Genomic DNA, 19,105 nt, shown 5'->3' with positions numbered 1-19,105 from the left:
TAAATATGCAAATTATGGGCTGCATGAAGTAAAATGCTTAATGACTTTCAATAACGTCGTATCATAGTATCTTTAATGTACATAGCAAGTTTCGTCAACTTTGGTCTTGTCAATACAGATAAATATCCCTGATTATGAAAGTTCATTAAATATGCAAATAAGGAATATGCTAAAGTTCAAATGCTTAATGACTTAATGACAAGACTTGTCTCTACATTCAAACGCTTTTTTGGCAGGTATCGCAAGCTGGTAGATAAATACAATATCTCTCTTCGACAAATGATCACTGATGGCATCGGTGACATTGGGCCTTAGTTAGTGACCACTACCTATCTGACTTACAGATTGATATATGGCGGGTGCCACATGTGGGGCAGGATGCGCTTACTATTTTCGAAACACCTGACATCACTTCTTGGTCTTTTGGCCAGAGGTCCATATATCTTTCTTTCATGAATTTGACTTTGTTTGTACCGTCTATTTACTGTCTGTTCTGTGCTGTTTTGTGTCTATGTTTACAACTATTGTCTTACAAATTTTGACCTAGTGTTATTGGATTATGGATTGGTATGATTGCGATTATTTTTCAATAATGTTCTTTCATAGTATCTATAATGTACATAGCCAGTTTCATCAACTTTGGTCACGTCAATCAAGATAAATACCCCTAATTAGGAAAGTTCATAAAATATGCAAATTGGGAATTGGTTGAAGGAAAAATGCTTAATGACATTTAATAATGTTCTATCATAATATCTTTAATGTACAGAGCATGTTTCATCAATTTTGGTTATGTAAATTCAAATATATATCCTTAATTTTGAAAGGTCATTAAATATGCAAATTACAATTTGGATGAAGTAAAAATGCTTAATGACTTTCAATAATGTTAAATCATAGTATCTTCAATATGGATACCAAGTTTCGTCAATTTTGAATAAGTAAATTCAGATATATACCCCTAATTAGGAAATTTCATTAAATATGCAAATTAGTAATTATCTTTCACGTCACCCCTTAATAACTTTCACAGCTGATATATCTTGATGTGATCAACATTTGTAGCAAATCTCATCAAATTGTGTGCAGTCGTTCTCAATATATATCCGTATTTTCTAAAATCATTAATTATGCAAATGAGCAAAAAGTAAGTAAGCCACATCCACCAAAAACTAATCAGTTCTTGCCATTTGCAAACTGAATCTATGTACCAGATTTGATTCTGATCTGATGAGCCGGTTTTGAGATATTGAGCACACAGACAGACAGACAGACAGACAGACAGACAGACAGACAGACAGACAGACAGACAGACGGACAGACAGACAGACAGACAGACATCGCTGCAACATATGCTCACGTGTGTGAACACATGAGCAAAAAATCACAGTGAAAATACTTATTTCTGATTCTTTACACACACTGACAATAAAGTGAAAGTAAGGCAAAAAAAGAGAAATGTTTCTGGTCAGGTCTTTCTTTATACCAGATATGAACTGAAAATGCTCACGTGTTTCATTATATATTGCAGTTATGTGTAAATTTGAACCTTTGCCACATGTTTGCAACTTCATTGAAAGTATTATGATCAATATAATGAAAAATAATCACTGCCGATTAATTCTAAAAGGTCATGAAGTATACAAATATGTAATTAGCTGAAATAAAAATATTAAAGTTTTTTGACTGCTGTCATTGTATCACCATTTTATATAGCAAGTGTAGTTACCTCACAGTCCATGGGCCGCTCCTATAGTATTGGTCTGCAAAAAAGATGGCAAGACCCGGCTGTGTATAGATTACAGGAAACTTAATGGCCGTACCATCAGAGATTCTTATGCCTTGCCTAGGATTGAGGAGAGTATGGATGCACTGGGTGGAGCAAAGTGGTTTTCGTCTCTGGATCTTAAGTCTGGGTACTGGCAAATTGGTATGGCTGAAGAAGATATTGAGAAGACAGCCTTTGTTACTCCTGTTGGATTCTGGGAATGTCTGACAATGCCTATGGGTTTAACCGGCAGCCCTGCGACATTTCAACGATGTATGGAAAAATGGGTGATTTACATCTGAATATTTGTTTGGTGTACCTTGATGATATTATCATTTTCTCTAACACTTTTGAAGAACATCTAGAGCGATTGGCACAAGTGTTAGACCGGTTGAAAGAAAAAGGCCTAAAACTCAAGCCAAGCAAATGCCAGTTGTTCAGGACTAGAGTGAAATACCTGGGACATGTGGTATCAGAGAGAGGGATTGAGACAGACCCTGATAAGACAGCTGCCTTGTTGAAATGGAAGGTTCCTGAGAATGCTAAAGAAGTGAAACAGTTCCTGGGTTTTGCAGGTTACTATCGCCGGTTTGTTGAAGGTTATTCCAGAATTGCAAAGCCACTGAATGAGTTAACAGCAGGCTCGCCTATCAAACGTAAGCATAAACAGGGTAGACACATCTCAAGAAGTCAGTGTCAGGTTCCCAACTTCAGATGGATAGAAGAACATCAACATGCATTTGAGACAATCCTGGAGAAGTTAACCAATCCACCAGTTCTGGCATATGCCGACTATTCAAAACCTTTCGAGCTGCATATTGATGCTAGTGTTACTGGATTAGGAGCTGTGCTGTATCAAGGTGAAGGAAAGAACAAAAATGATATCATGTATGCCAGTAGAGGATTATCCCGAAGCGAGAAGAATTATCCTGCACATAAGTTGGAATTTTTGGCACTCAAATGGGCAGTAACTGAAAAATTTCATGATTACCTCTATGGGAATAAATTCATCGTAGTAACAGACAACAACCCACTAACCTATGTAAATACCAGTGCCAAACTTGATGCTACGGGTCATCGATGGCTAGCTGCACTCGCCACTTACAATTTCGAATTGATGTATCGACCAGGAAAACAGAACCAGGATGCAGATGGGCTATCGCGGCAAAGAATAGAAGATGTAGATGACACAGAGGAGAGCGAAAGAGTGTTGTTGTCAAGAGAAGAAGTAAAGGTGATGTGTCAACAAGTTTCAAACCATGCTTGGATTGAAGCCATTACATGTATGGAAACGGCCGTTCCAAAGAGTTTAAGTGAACCTCCTGTGCCTGCTGGTATGGAGTCCTTACCTAGAGTAACTACACAAGAGTGGAAAAAACTACAGCAGATAGATCCAGAGATCGGACGGTTGTATTGGTATAAACAACAAACACATCCCCCCACCAAAGTAGAAAGAAAACAGGATCCAAGTGCTGTTATTGCAGGCCTGAGAGAGTGGAATAGATTGTGCTTCAAGGAAGGTGTTTTATACAGAAAACGCATGGGGCCTGATGGCAAGACACAGCATCAACTCGTGTTGCCCTCAGCATATCGGGGAACAGCTCTTGAAGGAGTACATGATGATGTTGGCCATCTAGGACAGGAAAGAACCTTGGAACTACTTTGAGCGAGATTCTATTGGCCCTTCATGAGAAACGATGTGAAACAGAAGATCAAAACATGTGAGAGATGCACTCGACGTAAACTGCAGACTACGCTGCAAGCACATGCCCCGCTGACTAGTATCAAGACTACTCAACCATTGGAATTGCTGTGCATGGATTACCTTACTATCGAGGATGGAAAAGGTGGTATTGGGCATATCCTGGTGATCACTGACCATTTCACTAGATACGCAGTAGCCATACCCACTCCAAATCAAAAGGCTAAACGACAGCGGAACAGTTGTATAAACATTTCCTGCTTCATTATGGATTCCCGGGAAAACTCCATTCAGACCAAGGACGGGAGTTTGAATCCAGAGTAATTAGACAACTTTGTGATCTAGTTGGAATACAGAAGAGTAGAACTACACCCTACCATCCACAAGGAAATAGACATCGTGAACAGTTTAATAGGACTCTTCTAGATATGATAGGGACTCTCTCAAGAGATAAAAAGTCTGAGTGGAAGAAACACATTACATCACTAGTTCATGCCTATAATTGCACACGTAATGACAGCACTGGCTTTTCCCCATATTACCTAATGTATGGCAGGCATCCAAAGTTACCAATCGATATCTATCTGGGACTACCACAGGATTCAAGTGGCAATGGATATGATAGTTATGTTGAAGACATGCGTAACAGATTGACAGAGGCGTACAAATTGGCTGCTGATAAATCTCAGGAGCAAGCAGAACACAACAAGCAAAGATATGATGAAAAAGTGAAAGAAGCTACATTAGAGCCAGGTGGTGTGGTGTTGGTTAAGAATGTGAATATAAGGGGAAAACACAAGATAGCAGACAGATGGGAAACATAACGCTACCGGGTCCTACGAAGAATCAACCCAGATATTCCAGTATATGTGGTCAAGTCAGAGGGATCGGATGGAAGAGAAAGGACGTTACACAGAAATCTATTGCTGCCGTGTAGTTCCCTGCCAATACCATATCCAGAGCGACCAGTAAAACAAGTTCAGAGGGAGAAAAGCTTTGAGGTGAGCAGACGTATAACTCGCACACAAAGGAGGGAGAAATATCAGGATGAAATGGATGAAACGGAGGATGAGGGAGAAGAAGAGTTGTGGGAATTACAAGTTCCAAGACGAAGGCAGGATGTTAACTTCCCCAAGAAATCGGAGGCAGAACAGGAATGTAAAAGGTCTCTACAGTCATCGAAGAACTCTGCCACAGCCATGGAAACTTCTAAAGATAGCATCATGGTCACTACCTCTACCCCACAGAACAGTTCTGAAATGGAGGGCAGTCAGCATGACAGCAGGCAAATTGAGGGTAGACCTATGACTGTAGAGCAGCCAGTCACAGAAGGTGAACAACTGGAGTCAATTGGGGATGGTAATGAGGAAATTATTCAGGAAAGAGATCATGGCAACTTGTTGGAAGATGTTGAGGAGAATGGGGAAGAAGAGACAGTCAATAATAGACCTCTACCAAGGCGTTCACAGAGAGCGAAAACCTCCTGATAGGTTCACCTTGGCTCATGTAACAGAGGTTCCAATGAACACAGATGCTGATAGTAATTTACTGCCACAATTTCTTAGGATAATGGAAACCATGTTGAAGGGACAGAGAGAAGTTATTGTCAGAAAGTCATAACGGACATATCTGCCTAGGGATGTTGCAAAAGAATGGATGAAGTAACTGATTTCATAACCTTGGGACAATTTGGATGAGACATTTTTTATATAATCATGATACAGTCAGACGAGGTGGAGCTCTCGAAAGAAATGGGACAAGGCAAAGGTCGGGACGCCCTTTTATAAACCAGGGGAGGATGTAGCAGTTTGATATTGTCACACTGTGGCTAGCGAGGGCGCCAGATATGCAGGGTCATACAGAGTGACCACTTGCGGCGCTAAAACTGCCCCTTCTGTGTGGATTGGGAAACCCGCAACATTGAGAGTATAAAAAGGGAAAACAGGTGTTGCTCAGTGGAGTGTACCATGAGGTCCGCACTGGATAGGAGCTGTGGAGACTGAGTTGCTGAGATGAATTGGAATTAGTGACTTTGTACAGTTTTTGGCCGTCTCAGAAGTAAGTGTGTCATCGTATTCGAACTATGCCAATTCAGGGAACATTTTTGAAGACTCGTTGGGGATAGGATATGTACCAAATGGAACGACTTTTATCCAGAAAATCTGTGCATGCAGTTAGCTGGTATGGCGACGCCCATGAAGCTCTACAGTTGTAGCTGATACAGAGCTGTGCATGTACAAGTTGCAGTCTTCCTGTTACCAAACCAGAGTGATGTGGCGAGTCCTGTGTAGCAAGCCAAGGTGTGAGTAACTCTGTATATCCGTATTTCACTATTAGTAGCAAGATTTAAAGTGAGCGGACAGAATTGGAGGATAATTCCTTGGTGTAGCTCGAATGACCAGTTCGTGTGTTGGCCATGCTGTTAGCGTGGGGAATTTCCACGTGTGCACTGTGCTAGCAAGCTTCAATTCATTACCAACCCTTGATGTGTGAGTGAATTGTTGGAGAAATTTCTGTACGATATCCCAGTTATACTCGCCTACCCAGAAGAGTGGTTGGAGACATTTTCTGCGTGATACCCCAGTTTCTACTCGCGTATTCTGAAATATGTACTCTAGCTATGTCGCTAAATTATCTCCCCCTGAAGTATGTGCTGAAAGCCGAGACGGAGATATCCCTTCATTGAATTAATTTGATAGGACTTTGTTTATTAGTTACGTAATTATTCAACTATTACTTGGCTAATTAGTACTTTAAATACTTGTATACTATGTTGCTAAATTTTTTGATAATATAGTATTGTATAGGTTTGAATATATTATTTGATACTGGTTTTTCCCAATATCTATTCAAATTCAGTATATGTAAATGAATTGAATTGATTAATTGTATATGAATTGAATAACGTAACTGTATGTTATTTGAATAGTTGATACTTAGTTTGAATGGGGTGTTAATTACTAGTTACCCTTTTGGTGTGCAATCTTTCTGAACGTTTGAATAATTGATAATTAGTTGAAGATATTATTCATCGGTGGGTTTTGATTATGTGAATGCTTAAAATTTGATATTCAACTCTTGTAACATTTACCATTGATACTTGGTTGATTTTGTAAGTTAATACACAAATTCTTGCAATATTTACCCGAGGTTAGAATTTAATTTTACTAGTTGATACCTCATTTCTGGGATTAGTTATTGATTTTTCGTATTGAGAGTACTGTTATGAGTAATTAGATTATATTTGGATACATTGAATTTATTCATCGATTTCTAAATTATTGGAATATTTATTGGCTGTTATTATCAAAGGTACATTGAATTTATTAGCCCGTATGAGATATTTCTCTTTGGTAATTAGACTGTACTTTTGTACACTTGGCAAATTATGCGTAGTCCATTTATACACGCTATTTGCGTTATCGTACCTAATCGCTTTAGAATTCATCTTTGATCAGTACCACATTTATAGTCCATACGTATATTGAATTGACATCAGCCTGAATTGTCCTAGTCACAACGTTGTTCGACTCCAGTGCGGGGCTCAATATTTGAGTTATATGCTAGTGTGTATTGACATGTTGTAGGTTACTTAAAGGTATGGAAATGGATCCCAGGGCCTAGGAGTGGCACATGTAAAACAGTGTGTATCTTTGCGTCAGAGGCGGAATAAATCTATTTATCCAGGAAATCTTAATCCCGACTGCTATGTTTGTACGCACATAGAGCCAGTCGACGTTAGGGACACAAAAAAACAACACGAGGAACAAACAGGCAGTGGTTTTGAACAAAATCAATGTACCCGGTACTTCACCTATGTCTGTAACTCAGTACATGAAAATATTCGTAGCTTGACGCACTTTGAACATAGCTCGTAACAAGGGACAGTGGAAAGCTCACAGAACTACGTGCAGTACGTGTACAACTATAACAGCCACTCATGTAGTTGGCGCTCAGTGAAGATTTTTCCGATCAACAACTTTGACGGATGATGGACTGACCTTTTCTACCGCAATTGTTATCTCCCTCGATTCAGCACAAAGTTTTTGTATGGACTGTTGATGCGGTGTTTACAGTTGTTACGTGGTGGTAAATCCTAGTCGTATTTACGACTGCTGCGTAAACAGTCACTGAATAAATTTTGCACGCATTTACGAGCACTGGATATTACTACCGTTTTTTAATCGAAAACCGTCTGTATACGCGTATGACGGTTGCATGTGACAAAAACAACACAAAGAATCTGGCGTACATTGTTACTGCATTACTTTGACCAAAAAATCACCCAAATGCCGAACGGTGATCATACAGAACTCTGCTGCAGGTTTCTGGACTAAACGACCCTAAACCGACCGGGTCCCAGTCAGCTGTGCCGGGCTCGACGTCTACTCTATCAGCGTCAACTCAAACTTTCACTCAAGAAAACTTTACCCCACAAACTGGGAATATACTAAATTTACCTTGAAAAAATTTCAAACTGTGTATCGTATTGAAAAAATCTTACCGGGGCCACGGAGCAAATTAAAAAACCAACAAACCACAACAGAAACAGTGGAATGATCATTAGTGTGCAAGGTCGCTGTATTATATTTCAGGGTGAAAAAATCTAGCTTTGAAATTTCTGGACGGCACAAACGTCGGGGCAGAATTAGACAAGATTACGACCAATGTGTTACCGCCGATGGTACATAACGTACTGTTGATAGCAGGCAGTTCGGTGTCCAATGAGAACACGATTCCGAATATATCACGGCTGTTGATTTGAGCTGCCTCCAATCGAAAATTTTTAACACAAAGACATGATATCAATAATTTTGCGAGATTATAAGTACCCGCTGTCTTCTCGCCAAATAGCTGCGATCAAGATCATTATGATAGAAGCAATTGACCGCCGAACACCTGCTTGCTGTTCTTATACACAACGTGTAAAAACTTATTATTCCTGCTGAGAAATACGACAGCAAATATTGCAATGTGAATTTCTTACTATCTTCCTCGCAATGGTTTTGCATCTGTGTTTATTTTATCACGGTCACTGGACCATTTCTGACGATTTTTACTAACAAAGAATCAGTTCACACTCATCGTGGGAACACATTGCAAAGACGTTCACAAAATTTTCATCACATTCATCACATTACCGTAATCCCCGTTTCAAAGACGTAGGAAATGTATAATGATTTGTTTATCTTGAAAAATCCCGAACTGAAGCCTCTGAATACAAAATGATTTTTCTTCTGAACAACTTCCCGACAACTTTACAATCACACTCTGGTCATCACATGGCGGTTGTAACCGTACATGTGCTGCTGCCAATGGAGAATCAAAAGACTTCAAATCAACAGTCAAAACGTTCGGAAAAAATATCAATATCCAAGCAATGTAAAACAGAGTACTTTTAATAAGGTCAATTTATTGTATATTATAAAAAAATCTCCAGACCACTCGGAACAGCGTAAGATTATGATCTCACTCATTCGAATACTACACTCGTACGGTAGGGTAAAAATATGGGAACTCAGATCGTTATATACTGCTTCCGTCAAACGAGTCCGCTTAGCTAAAGACGGCAAAAATGGTGAAAAAGACGGTAAAATGACCATAATTATTATTGCTTATCTCTGTAAATTTTGCCGACTATTCGTTAGTAGTTGTCGAATTTCTTGAGTTTGTCCGAAAACTATTTCAGTGAATGACGTAAGTTTCAAGACACCCGAGTGCGAACGCAATATCGATATTGGGATAGCAAAATCAGTCATAGACAATCGAGGAAGAACATAAGAGTCTATTAATCTGCGATTTAATTCATCCTAGGTTACCATGAAAGTAAAAAAGGTAATGTTGTGCCCTGGTTGGGAAAGAAAAATTGATTAAGTTTTCAAAAAAACGTCAGCTAATACTCGAACAATTAGTAAAAAACTAGCTCACAAAAACGTATAGAGAAGAAAGACATCACCGATCACGGCGATCTTCAGACCTTTTATCATGTTTCAGTCTGAACGGTCAACATTTGATGCTATAATCTATGGCAAGTGTCTCTTTTTGGTCAAATCCGACAGAGATGAATCAATCACGATTTAGTTTCATCGCCCCGATCCGACAGGAAATAATGAAGCTCATGGGCACCTGTATACATGTAATCGTGGCATGAACGTATACAATGCCCGTCCACTGCATGAGCCATTGACCGTGCATCGCGAGCAAACAACGGTTTTGGACGTCACGAGAGCATTTTTTTTCGCAGTCTGTGAGCGGTTGAGTGGTTTGGGTAGGCTGCATACATGTAGGTCGGAATCGAGTTGATTTCGGCCGAAAACAGTTAGAAAGTAGTTTTTCGTGCTCCGTCCAAATTGGATCCGCATGTTGCCGGTTTTGTCCATGGTAATCAGCAGAGCTGTGGTGGAGGCCGTATAACGCCGGGAATACACGTCATCGTACGCAGGGCTAGGCCACAACATACTTCCAAAAGCGATCTATCGTAAAATATCGTACTGCAGGTCAACACACACATCACCCATTCATAGGCCTACAGGTACACATATCAACGAACAAAAAGGGAGAGGCAATCTGCTTGAAACCATGAAGTAGTCCGTTTGTGTCTGAATTCATTGAGGCGCGTGTTCAGTAACCGTTGGGCAAGTTTCTTCGTTCAGTAGTAAGAATCGTTTATTCATTGTTGACATCGTAATCGATCCGATGTACACACCAAATGTTTGATCGTTTGCACCTTTCCGCGTCCCCTCGTGATTGGCAGCTGTTTGAATGCTTTCATCTATTGTTTGTTGGACGCTTCGAACACAGCATCGAAGCAGTTTTGGCATAAAAAATCAACTTAAAATGGAAAAAATAAGAGAATTTCGCCAACAGGGTGATGCCACAAGTATTCACAAAACGTAATATGTTGGAACAGTGCTTTAATTTACACCATGGTTGTTGAAAGATCCAGATTTTCGGGAGCATTCGTTGGCGTTGTTACCATGTGCCACTCATGTTGGATTATGAATCCCCAGGGAGATAGGGGGTATTTATAGGCTCCCCCTGCCTTTAACAAATTTTGGTGTATATTACAGTCCTTGGCAACAAATTTAGATTTATTCTATGGATAAATCTTTTCGCTAGCTAGAGTTGCATATAACAGCTGTAGTAATGTGTAGTAACTTGTAGTTGTTGAGACCTCCCTATAGTGTTTGTATATGCCTGTAGTAATTTGTACATCGATTTGTATTGCGCACTTCCTTAATAGATCACTTTCCTATAATTTATATTTCTTGGTCTGTGTCTTCTGTTCTCACCCCTGTTCAGTCTCACTCTGTGGACATATAACCGGTATATATCAACAATTGAGTCCAAGACCATTTGCCCCAGAGAACGAAAAATTACTTCTTTATGTGATTCATGCTTGTGTCGAGTTAGTCTTACAAGAAATTGGTTACATATGCAAATGAGTAAAAAGTATGCAAGCCAGACCCACCAAAAACTAATCAGTTCTTGCCATTTGCTAACTGAATATATGTACCAGATTTGATTGTGATCTGACCAGCCGTTTTTGAGATATCGGACCAACAGACAGACAGACAGACAGACACACGGACACACAGACAGACAGACAGACAGACATCGCTGCGACATATGCTCACGTGTGTAAACACGTGAGCAAAAAAGAATTACCGGAGGTAAAGGCATTGATAATGATGTATATAAAGTCATCGCAGTAGGAGGTAAATTAATTTCATCATTCAAACGTTTTTGGACTCCTTAGAATATTGTCAATCAGCACTACAACACACTTTCGGGGGATTTCGGGTCATAACCAGAAATGATTGTAAAATTTCGGGATGTGAAAAATATGCTCGGGAAATGACATGTTTTTATCGATATCTCGCGATCCGCGCGGAGTCGCCACGTCAAATATCGACCGTTGGCATTAAAAAAATGTGTTTTAAAAATGTTACCAAGTGGGAGTGCCTCTTTAAGCAGTTTTACTTCAGCCAATTCAAAATTTGCATATTTAATGAACTTTCCTAATTAGGGATGTATATCTGAATTAACTGGATTGTAGTTGTTGAAACTTGCTGTATACATCAAAGATACTGTGATATAACATTATTGAAAGTCAAAAGACATTTTTACTTCAGCCAATTCCTAATTTGCATATTAAATGAATTTTCATAATTAGGGATATATATCTGAATTAACTTGATCAAAATTGATGAAACTTGCTATGTACATTAAAGACACTATAATACAATATTATTGAAAGTCATTAAGCATTTTCTCTACAGCCAATTCCTAATTTGCATATTTAATGAACTTTCCTAATTAGGGATATATATCTGAACTGACTTGACCAAAGTTGACAAAACTTGCTACATGTATTGGAGATACTATGATACAACATTATTGAAAATCAATAAGCATTTTGAATTCAGCCAATTCCTAATTTACATATTTAATGAACTTTGCTAAATAGGGATATATATCTGATTTGACTGGACCAAAGTTGATGAAACTTGCTATATACATTAAAGATACTATGATACAACATTATTGAAATTCATTAAGCATTTTTTCCTCAGCCAATTCCTCATTTGCATTTTCAATGATATTTGCTAATTAGGGATATATACTGGGATTTATTTAATCAAAGTTGGCAAAACATGCTATGTACATTGATAATTATACCAGGTTAAAACAATATCGAAAGTCATTTCACATTTTCATGTCAGCTAATTTATAATTTGCATATCTAATAAGCTTTCACAGTTTGGCATATATGGCTTGAAGGACTTGGCTAAAGGTAATTACACTTGCTATATAAAGTGGTGGTACAATGACAGCAGTCAAAAAACTTTAATATTTTTATTTCAGCTAATTACTTATTTGTATACTTCACGATCGTTTAGAGTTAATCGGCGGTGAATATTGTTCATTATGTTGATCATAATACTTTCGATGAAGTTGCAAACATGTGGCAAAGGTTCAAATTTACACATAACTGCAATAATAATGAAAGACGTGAGCATTTTCAGTTCATATCTGGTTACTCATATGGGGCCCTTGACATTTGATATATAAGGCATGTAATAATTTTAATTATAGCATGTATATGAATGTGAGAAGGTTTCTCCAGATAGATTTGGGACAAACACACTCTTCTTGGTGCAATGCAGAATTTAATGAAACATGTCATATACGGTGTTTGGATGAAAAATGAGTGCTGCACAGCTTTTGATTTGAAGGCATGTTTAACAAACAAATAATTTTGTGTTCAATAATAATCTTAACAAAGCAAACCTGCATTACTAGGGCTTTTCTTTTTCTTTATCCCATCACAGTCAGTATTTGGCGTTATTGCTGAAGAGAACAGGCTTTTCCTTTTCTTTATTCCATCACAGTCAGTAGTTGGCGTTATTGCTGAAGAGAACAACTCTTGACTTGCTCTTCTATCAGAATTGTTAGTCTGTTTCACCTGAGCTTCAAGTTGTTTAACTCTATCTTTCATAAGTCTTAATTCCTCTGCAATAAATCAAACATATTGCCATGTTTAGTGTTCATTGTTATCAACTCCTCGGAACTTTAACTCATTTCTACACTGTACTGTACATAAATGCAACTTCATAAGTTGATGCCAACAGAGTTGTTGGTTATCAAAAATGCACAGCCAATAAACCACACCCTGTCATTAGAAGATCTTGAATTTAGCTTCAAGACAACAGAATTGCAAATTTGGACTTGAAAGTTTTGTAACATCAAATCAAGGCTGTGATTTGAAATGCAAAGACGATTGCTAATCACAGTTTATGATCGTTTTTGCTGTTGACAACATAAGTTACTGGGATTTGTTGTTCACTGGAAACAAAACACAATGGAAACCCTGGTTTCTAATGAGATATACTTTTGAGATTTTGTTTTGTACATGTAAATACACATGTAACTTTTGATTTATTTTCTGCAATTATTGCAAATCTATATACCCAGTGACACACAACACCAACAATAATGCCTATAAACATTACCAATGATATCTGGTTGGCCGGTAGAGAGTGCTGCTCTACACCATAAAACAGAGCCATTATGCTGACGGTACACCAATTGTGCAAGATTATTGATAATTCCTTTGATATAAAACGATAATCCACTTTTTTACTGGTGGTTTCACATGATCTATAAAAATCCTTACAAATCTATGCATGATGCTTTGTTACAATCACCAATTAACTATCTGAGTTATGCACCATGCAGATTTTCTACACATTTTTCTTTCTCATAAATACATAGATATACTTCTTTATTATGAGTATCCAGGGTGTTTGACACAACAGTGAGATACAAAAATAACTACCTTTTGCTGAAAAAAAGACAAAAACAAATATACAGTGTACTGTTTCTGAAATGAATTAGTAACCAGTTTGAATGAATTAATGAATTGGTTAAGGCATATATGAGTGGCTACTAATCAACTAATATTCAATTACACTGTAAAAAACTTGTTTGCATACATGGTCAACAATGAAGTAGACTTCATTAAAAAAATCATCTGCTGAGTAAGTCATATATATCATACAATATTATTCACAGTACCATACCCATGAGATCTTGAGTTGGCTTGTCTTCAACATTACCATCTGAACATTGAGAATTAGATACTTTGGTAGTTTTACATGTTGACTCATTGTTAGGTACGGATATATTGGTACTACTACCAGGTCTCTCTTCATAATTGAATGATTGTGAGCTTGAATATTGTGTATCATCATCTTCATCAAGCAGAGCTGTCAATGTGTCCAAGTCATCCATGTCATAGTCATCATCCATCTTCCTTTGGCACAGGCAAGTCTAAAACATAGGCAACATTTTGTCATTTCTTTGCTAACAATTCAGTAACAATGATGAATTTAGAAATATTGGCAGTCAATACTGCTTTTCCGTGTGAAAAATAACTTGCACGATGCATGTATTAAAAGTATTAATAGGATGCTTGGTCAGTACACTACAGTAACTCTAGTACTTTCCTTTAAAGCAATGGTTCACGTTAGAACAATCCTTCATTTCAAGTGTCCAAATGTTGGTAAAAAAATTAGATGTCTTACATTTAATTTATCTTGAACAATTATAGCAATGTGTGACTTAACTAGATACTTTTATGATTATCTCCTGAACTTTCTGGTTGTCGATGATCGGTCAGGTAAAGATATTGACAAATTACATGTCACTGCATGCTAAAAAAAATGAAAACGTGGGTTCATTAGAAGTCACAACATTTATGGTGGAGTAAGTTCAATATGCAGCATAGCCCCCTTCCCTTTCACTGGCTGTGTAGCGACAGCTCGCTCTGAGTTGAAGTATAGCTGCGGCTAAATGTGTTTTCCATAGTTATGAGAATCACTTCACTTACAAAATGAGCAAAATAAAAGAATGATGGTTGAAGTACTGCATTAATAAGTCAGCGATAGGCACTAGCATCACTTTAGTTTACCTTTAAGAAGTCCTTGTAAGGGGTGGACCATTTGATATCCTGGGGGGGGCTTGGAAGATTGGGGGGAAAAAAAGATGCCAGGTGGAGTTGCTCGAAAAAAAAAATCTGGCTTTAAGTGGCTGATGGAAAAACAATTATGGACCATTGCGACTCGGAAAAAAAAAATCTTGGCAATTGTTCGATGCACACTGCAGCATCAATAAAAATCAAGCAGTAGCTCTCGAGTTTTATAAAGCATAAACCATTTCAAGCTTAAGGAACAATAACTTAGAATTTATTAAACGATGAACTGAAATAAATACACAAACAAAAACACTGAAAAATTTTTAAAAGTTACAGCTACTATCACTACTTTTCACACTATTTCAGACGGCTTTTCTCTCAGTCATCTCCTTTCTAAATCACTGAATATGAACAATTGTACAGTATACATGACCTTCTGATTAGAGGAAGTATGCTGAAATTGAAATTGCTCACCAGTGTTTTCCAGAAATGTGTAAATCTGAATGTATGGATTTTGTCAAAATACCACAACTTGAGAAGAGAGACAGCCTGCCATGAACTGGGTCAAGTGGACTCAGTCAGTCAAGTGGACTGTTCAACTTGCTAATATCACTCAAACCAGGACACTTGTCAGACAATGACATATTTTTTTCAAGCACAAGTAAATGCCATAAATGTACATGATTTTACAAATATATGTAGGATACCATCATCTCTTCTGATGACACCAGTGATGTTCTCAGAAAAGTTTTCACTGTAAGTTTGTTAATGCTTAATGTAGAACTCAGTAATCAGGTTGTTTGATTTGTATTTTCAATGTGTTACGCATGGTATAAATAAGATCTATAAACTGATATTTTTGTAAAGTGAATCAAAAATGTACATGTATTTACATATCTTTATTTAGTTTCTTGAATATAGTCTGTGTGCGATAGAACAGCATCTTGTTACTGGGTGTGAAAAACCAAGCAAACAAACATTGCACCGAAATTTGGTAAAAAAAAATATATCACGAAGAAGGAAAGTGAAAAAAAAAGTTGCCAGCATATGCCCTGTAGAAAAAAATAATTCATGGTGAAGCAGGTGAGAAAAAAAATAATGGCTCTCCACCAATCTTCCAAGCCCCCCCCCCGGGATATCAAATGGTCCACCCCTAATCATCTTAACGTGTACTAAAACTATGTTGTAAATGAGGCTATGGTACAACACGGTCCATCGTTGGTAAAAGTTACAACGTAACATGCTGTCATAAGAGAGAGATGTGTAGCAATCAAAGTAAGAATATAAACAATAATTGTCACATTGTCATTGGAACAGTGAGGCACACAAGAACAAAAGGGGGATTCTCTCCCGATTGGGAGACTTCCTAGAAATGTTACATGTATTTTGATACAGCTATTCGATATTTTTCTCTAAAATGACAGAAATCTCCCGATCGGGAGACTTTGTCCAAAATGTGTAACAGTTTCAAAGTTTTACTGAATGGGTACATTAAAAAGTACAAATGGATTTGATCAACACTACGGAAATGTCAATTTATCGGGAGAATATCTCCCTTCTGGTCTACAGTCTTGTGTGCCTTGCCCTACATTGCTACATGTAATTCCTGACTGCCCGTCGATCATGTCCACAATCACATACCCTACACATTATTTTCACTGCCCCGATATTAAGTCAATCACTGGCCCGTTTAAATGAGTATGTATTTTGTCAAACCTACCTCCCGTCTTCTTCAAAAATTGTATTATCTGCTGTATATTTTAGAGCAAGCAAACCCGCCAAAAGTTTGCACTTAATCTGATTGACCTTTGACACCTTTGCAGATTGTAAGCATGCGCAGTGTAATGACGGCCATTTTTTCCTTCTTGTGAGTTGTGTACCAACAGCGACAGGCAAGCAGAAATTAGTGGAATTCGAGTCATTTCTCCTGTGATCACGAGGGATTTTGGATCAGACTATAATATGTAAGTATAACTCTTACGATAAACGGGCCCAAAAGCTAAATTTATTGAAGTAGAAACTCCGTCGGTCCCCTAAGTTGCCGACTGTCGTCGACAGCCTATTGACACTCAACTCAGACAAACATAGCTGCAGTGATGTAGCAGACGGGTCTGTTACAAATATCCTTTACCAAAATAAGTCAGGGAAACCATTGGCAACATCGGTGCAGCTAGGTACAAACACTTCAAGTGTACTTATCAAAATGCGTTGCAGTGTACAGTGCATGGCGTATGTACCCCCGGGTATGTACCAGTAGTTCGTAACGTCCAGTTGTATCACAGGGTATTCAATCTCCGATGATGACGATGATGATGATTAAATATTTAAAAATGAAGATAAATAAACATATATTTGGACTCAGTAAATTTGTTGTTATTGTTGTTGTTATTGTTGTTGTCGTTGTTGATACTATTTGCAGAAAAGAACAAAGTATGCGCTGCAAATTTCAACACAGCCTAACTATAGGCCTACATGTGCGTCGCAAATTCAACACAGCCTAACTATACATGTGCGTTGCAAATTCAATACAGCCTAACTATACATGTGCGTTGCTGCCTAACTATACATGTGCGTTGCAAATTCAATACAGCCTAACATTACCCAAGGGGTGTCACTTCATTGCCACACACTTTTTTTCGATCGCCAAAATGCACCTAGCATGCATCGAAATCGGTAAAATTCGACGTAGGGTCAAAGCACATTAGTCCTTCTCAATAATACTCCAACATTTTTACCTCTTACCGATGAAAAGTCGAGAAATCAGCAAGTTTTTCAGCGTATCTGGACGTCTCTTACATTTCAGATTTAAAAGGCGCGGCAGTGTATTGAGTCACGTGGGCGCTTTTCAATCGAACCAATAGCAGAGCTCGCCAAAATGCACCCAGCAAGCATCGAGAGCGTTAAAATTCGATGTAGGGTCAGAGCCCGTACTGAACGAATGGGCCCAGCGTGAAAACCCGGCAGTAACGTAAGTTTCTCACGTCTTTGGAAGACTATGGGTGACACTGTCTGCGTGCGTCTGCATACGAAATTCTGGTAACTTTAACAGTTCCAGTTCACCCGCAGCAAGAGATCGTTCTTTCCAAAGATGTGAGAAACTTACGTTGCCTCCGGGTTTTCACGCTGGTCCATTCAGCTCTGCTATTGGTTCGATTTGAAAAGCGCCCACGTGACTCAATACACTGCCGCGCCTTTTAAATCTGAAATGTAAGAGACGTCCAGATACGCTGAAAAACTTGCTGATTTCTCGACTTTTCATCGGTAAGAGGTAAAAATGTTGGAGTATTATTGAGAAGGACTAATGTGCTTTGACCCTACGTCGAATTTACCGATTTCGATGCATGCTAGGTGCATTTTTGGCGATCGAAAAAAAGTGTGTGGCAATGAAGTGACACCCCTTGGGTAATGTTAGGCTGTATTGAATTTGCAACGCACATGTATAGTTAGGCAGCAACGCACATGTATAGTTAGGCTGTATTGAATTTGCAACGCACATGTATAGTTAGGCTGTGTTGAATTTGCGACGCACATGTAGGCCTATAGTTCGGCTGTGTTGAAATTTGCAGCGCATACTTTGTTCTTTTCTGCAAATAGTATCAACAACGACAACAACAATAACAACAACAATAACAACAAATTTACTGAGTCCAAATATATGTTTATTTATCTTCATTTTTAAATATTTAATCATCATCATCGTCATCATCGGAGATTGAATACCCTGTGGTTGTATTGTAATCTTGTCACACGGCGCTGCGAAATACGACATCACCAAATTTATTCCGAATACTATACTTCGTCGAATGCCACACAGGTATTAGCACCTGCAAGAAGTTACAAGCATGAAATTAGCATTTTTCTTTGTACATGCGATCATTGAGTTACCTCCATGATGCGATAACAGAGTTGAATGCCAGTTTAGGCGCTGTGTTTTGGTAGTAGTATTATTTAGTTACTTATTATACTTCATCACTGGCATACATGGATTACACATAGAAAAGGGAAAAGAGACATAAAAATAAAAACAAAAACAACCAGACTCCAAGAATAAAACTCTTAGTACAACAGTTAAACAAAATATGTCAAGATTATAAAAGTAGCCAGTAAATGGTATAGACAAACAGGTGTTGAACACTTCTAACACTGTCCCACCATA

General features: G+C 38.1%; 2 protein-coding genes across 7 annotated transcripts in view; one reads left to right on the top strand and one right to left on the bottom strand.

Annotated features, from left to right (window-relative positions):
• Window positions 1-16,762, bottom strand: part of LOC139134529 (protein MCM10 homolog) — a 90,951-nt gene extending 74,189 nt beyond the window's left edge. The window contains exons 1-4 of one of the 4 annotated variants that reach the window (XM_070701391.1): window positions 16,670-16,762; window positions 14,561-14,689; window positions 14,057-14,306; window positions 12,765-12,986 (exon numbers count right to left, since the gene is read on the bottom strand). In XM_070701391.1, coding sequence (XP_070557492.1) covers window positions 12,765-12,986; window positions 14,057-14,285 — 451 coding nt within the window. In that variant the 5' untranslated portion in view covers window positions 14,286-14,306; window positions 14,561-14,689; window positions 16,670-16,762. The remainder of the gene's footprint in view (window positions 1-12,764; window positions 12,987-14,056; window positions 14,307-14,560; window positions 14,690-16,669) is intronic. The other 3 variants (XM_070701394.1, XM_070701392.1, XM_070701393.1) reach the window with 3 other exon arrangements.
• A 12-nt stretch (window positions 16,763-16,774) lies between these two features.
• The window catches only part of LOC139134528 (regulator of nonsense transcripts 2-like), a 105,619-nt gene continuing 103,288 nt past the window's right edge, over window positions 16,775-19,105 (top strand). For 2 of the 3 annotated variants that reach the window (XM_070701390.1, XM_070701388.1), the window contains exon 1: window positions 16,775-16,913. The gene's annotated coding sequence lies outside the window, so the exon portion shown is untranslated. The remainder of the gene's footprint in view (window positions 16,914-19,105) is intronic. The other variant, XM_070701389.1, reaches the window with a different exon arrangement.

The sequence above is a fragment of the Ptychodera flava genome, chromosome 6 (genome assembly GCF_041260155.1).
Source record: "Ptychodera flava strain L36383 chromosome 6, AS_Pfla_20210202, whole genome shotgun sequence".
In the NCBI taxonomy this organism is placed as follows: domain Eukaryota; kingdom Metazoa; phylum Hemichordata; class Enteropneusta; family Ptychoderidae; genus Ptychodera; species Ptychodera flava.
Note: the sequence above shows the minus strand (reverse complement) of the source record. Positions and strands in the feature narration are given on the sequence as shown.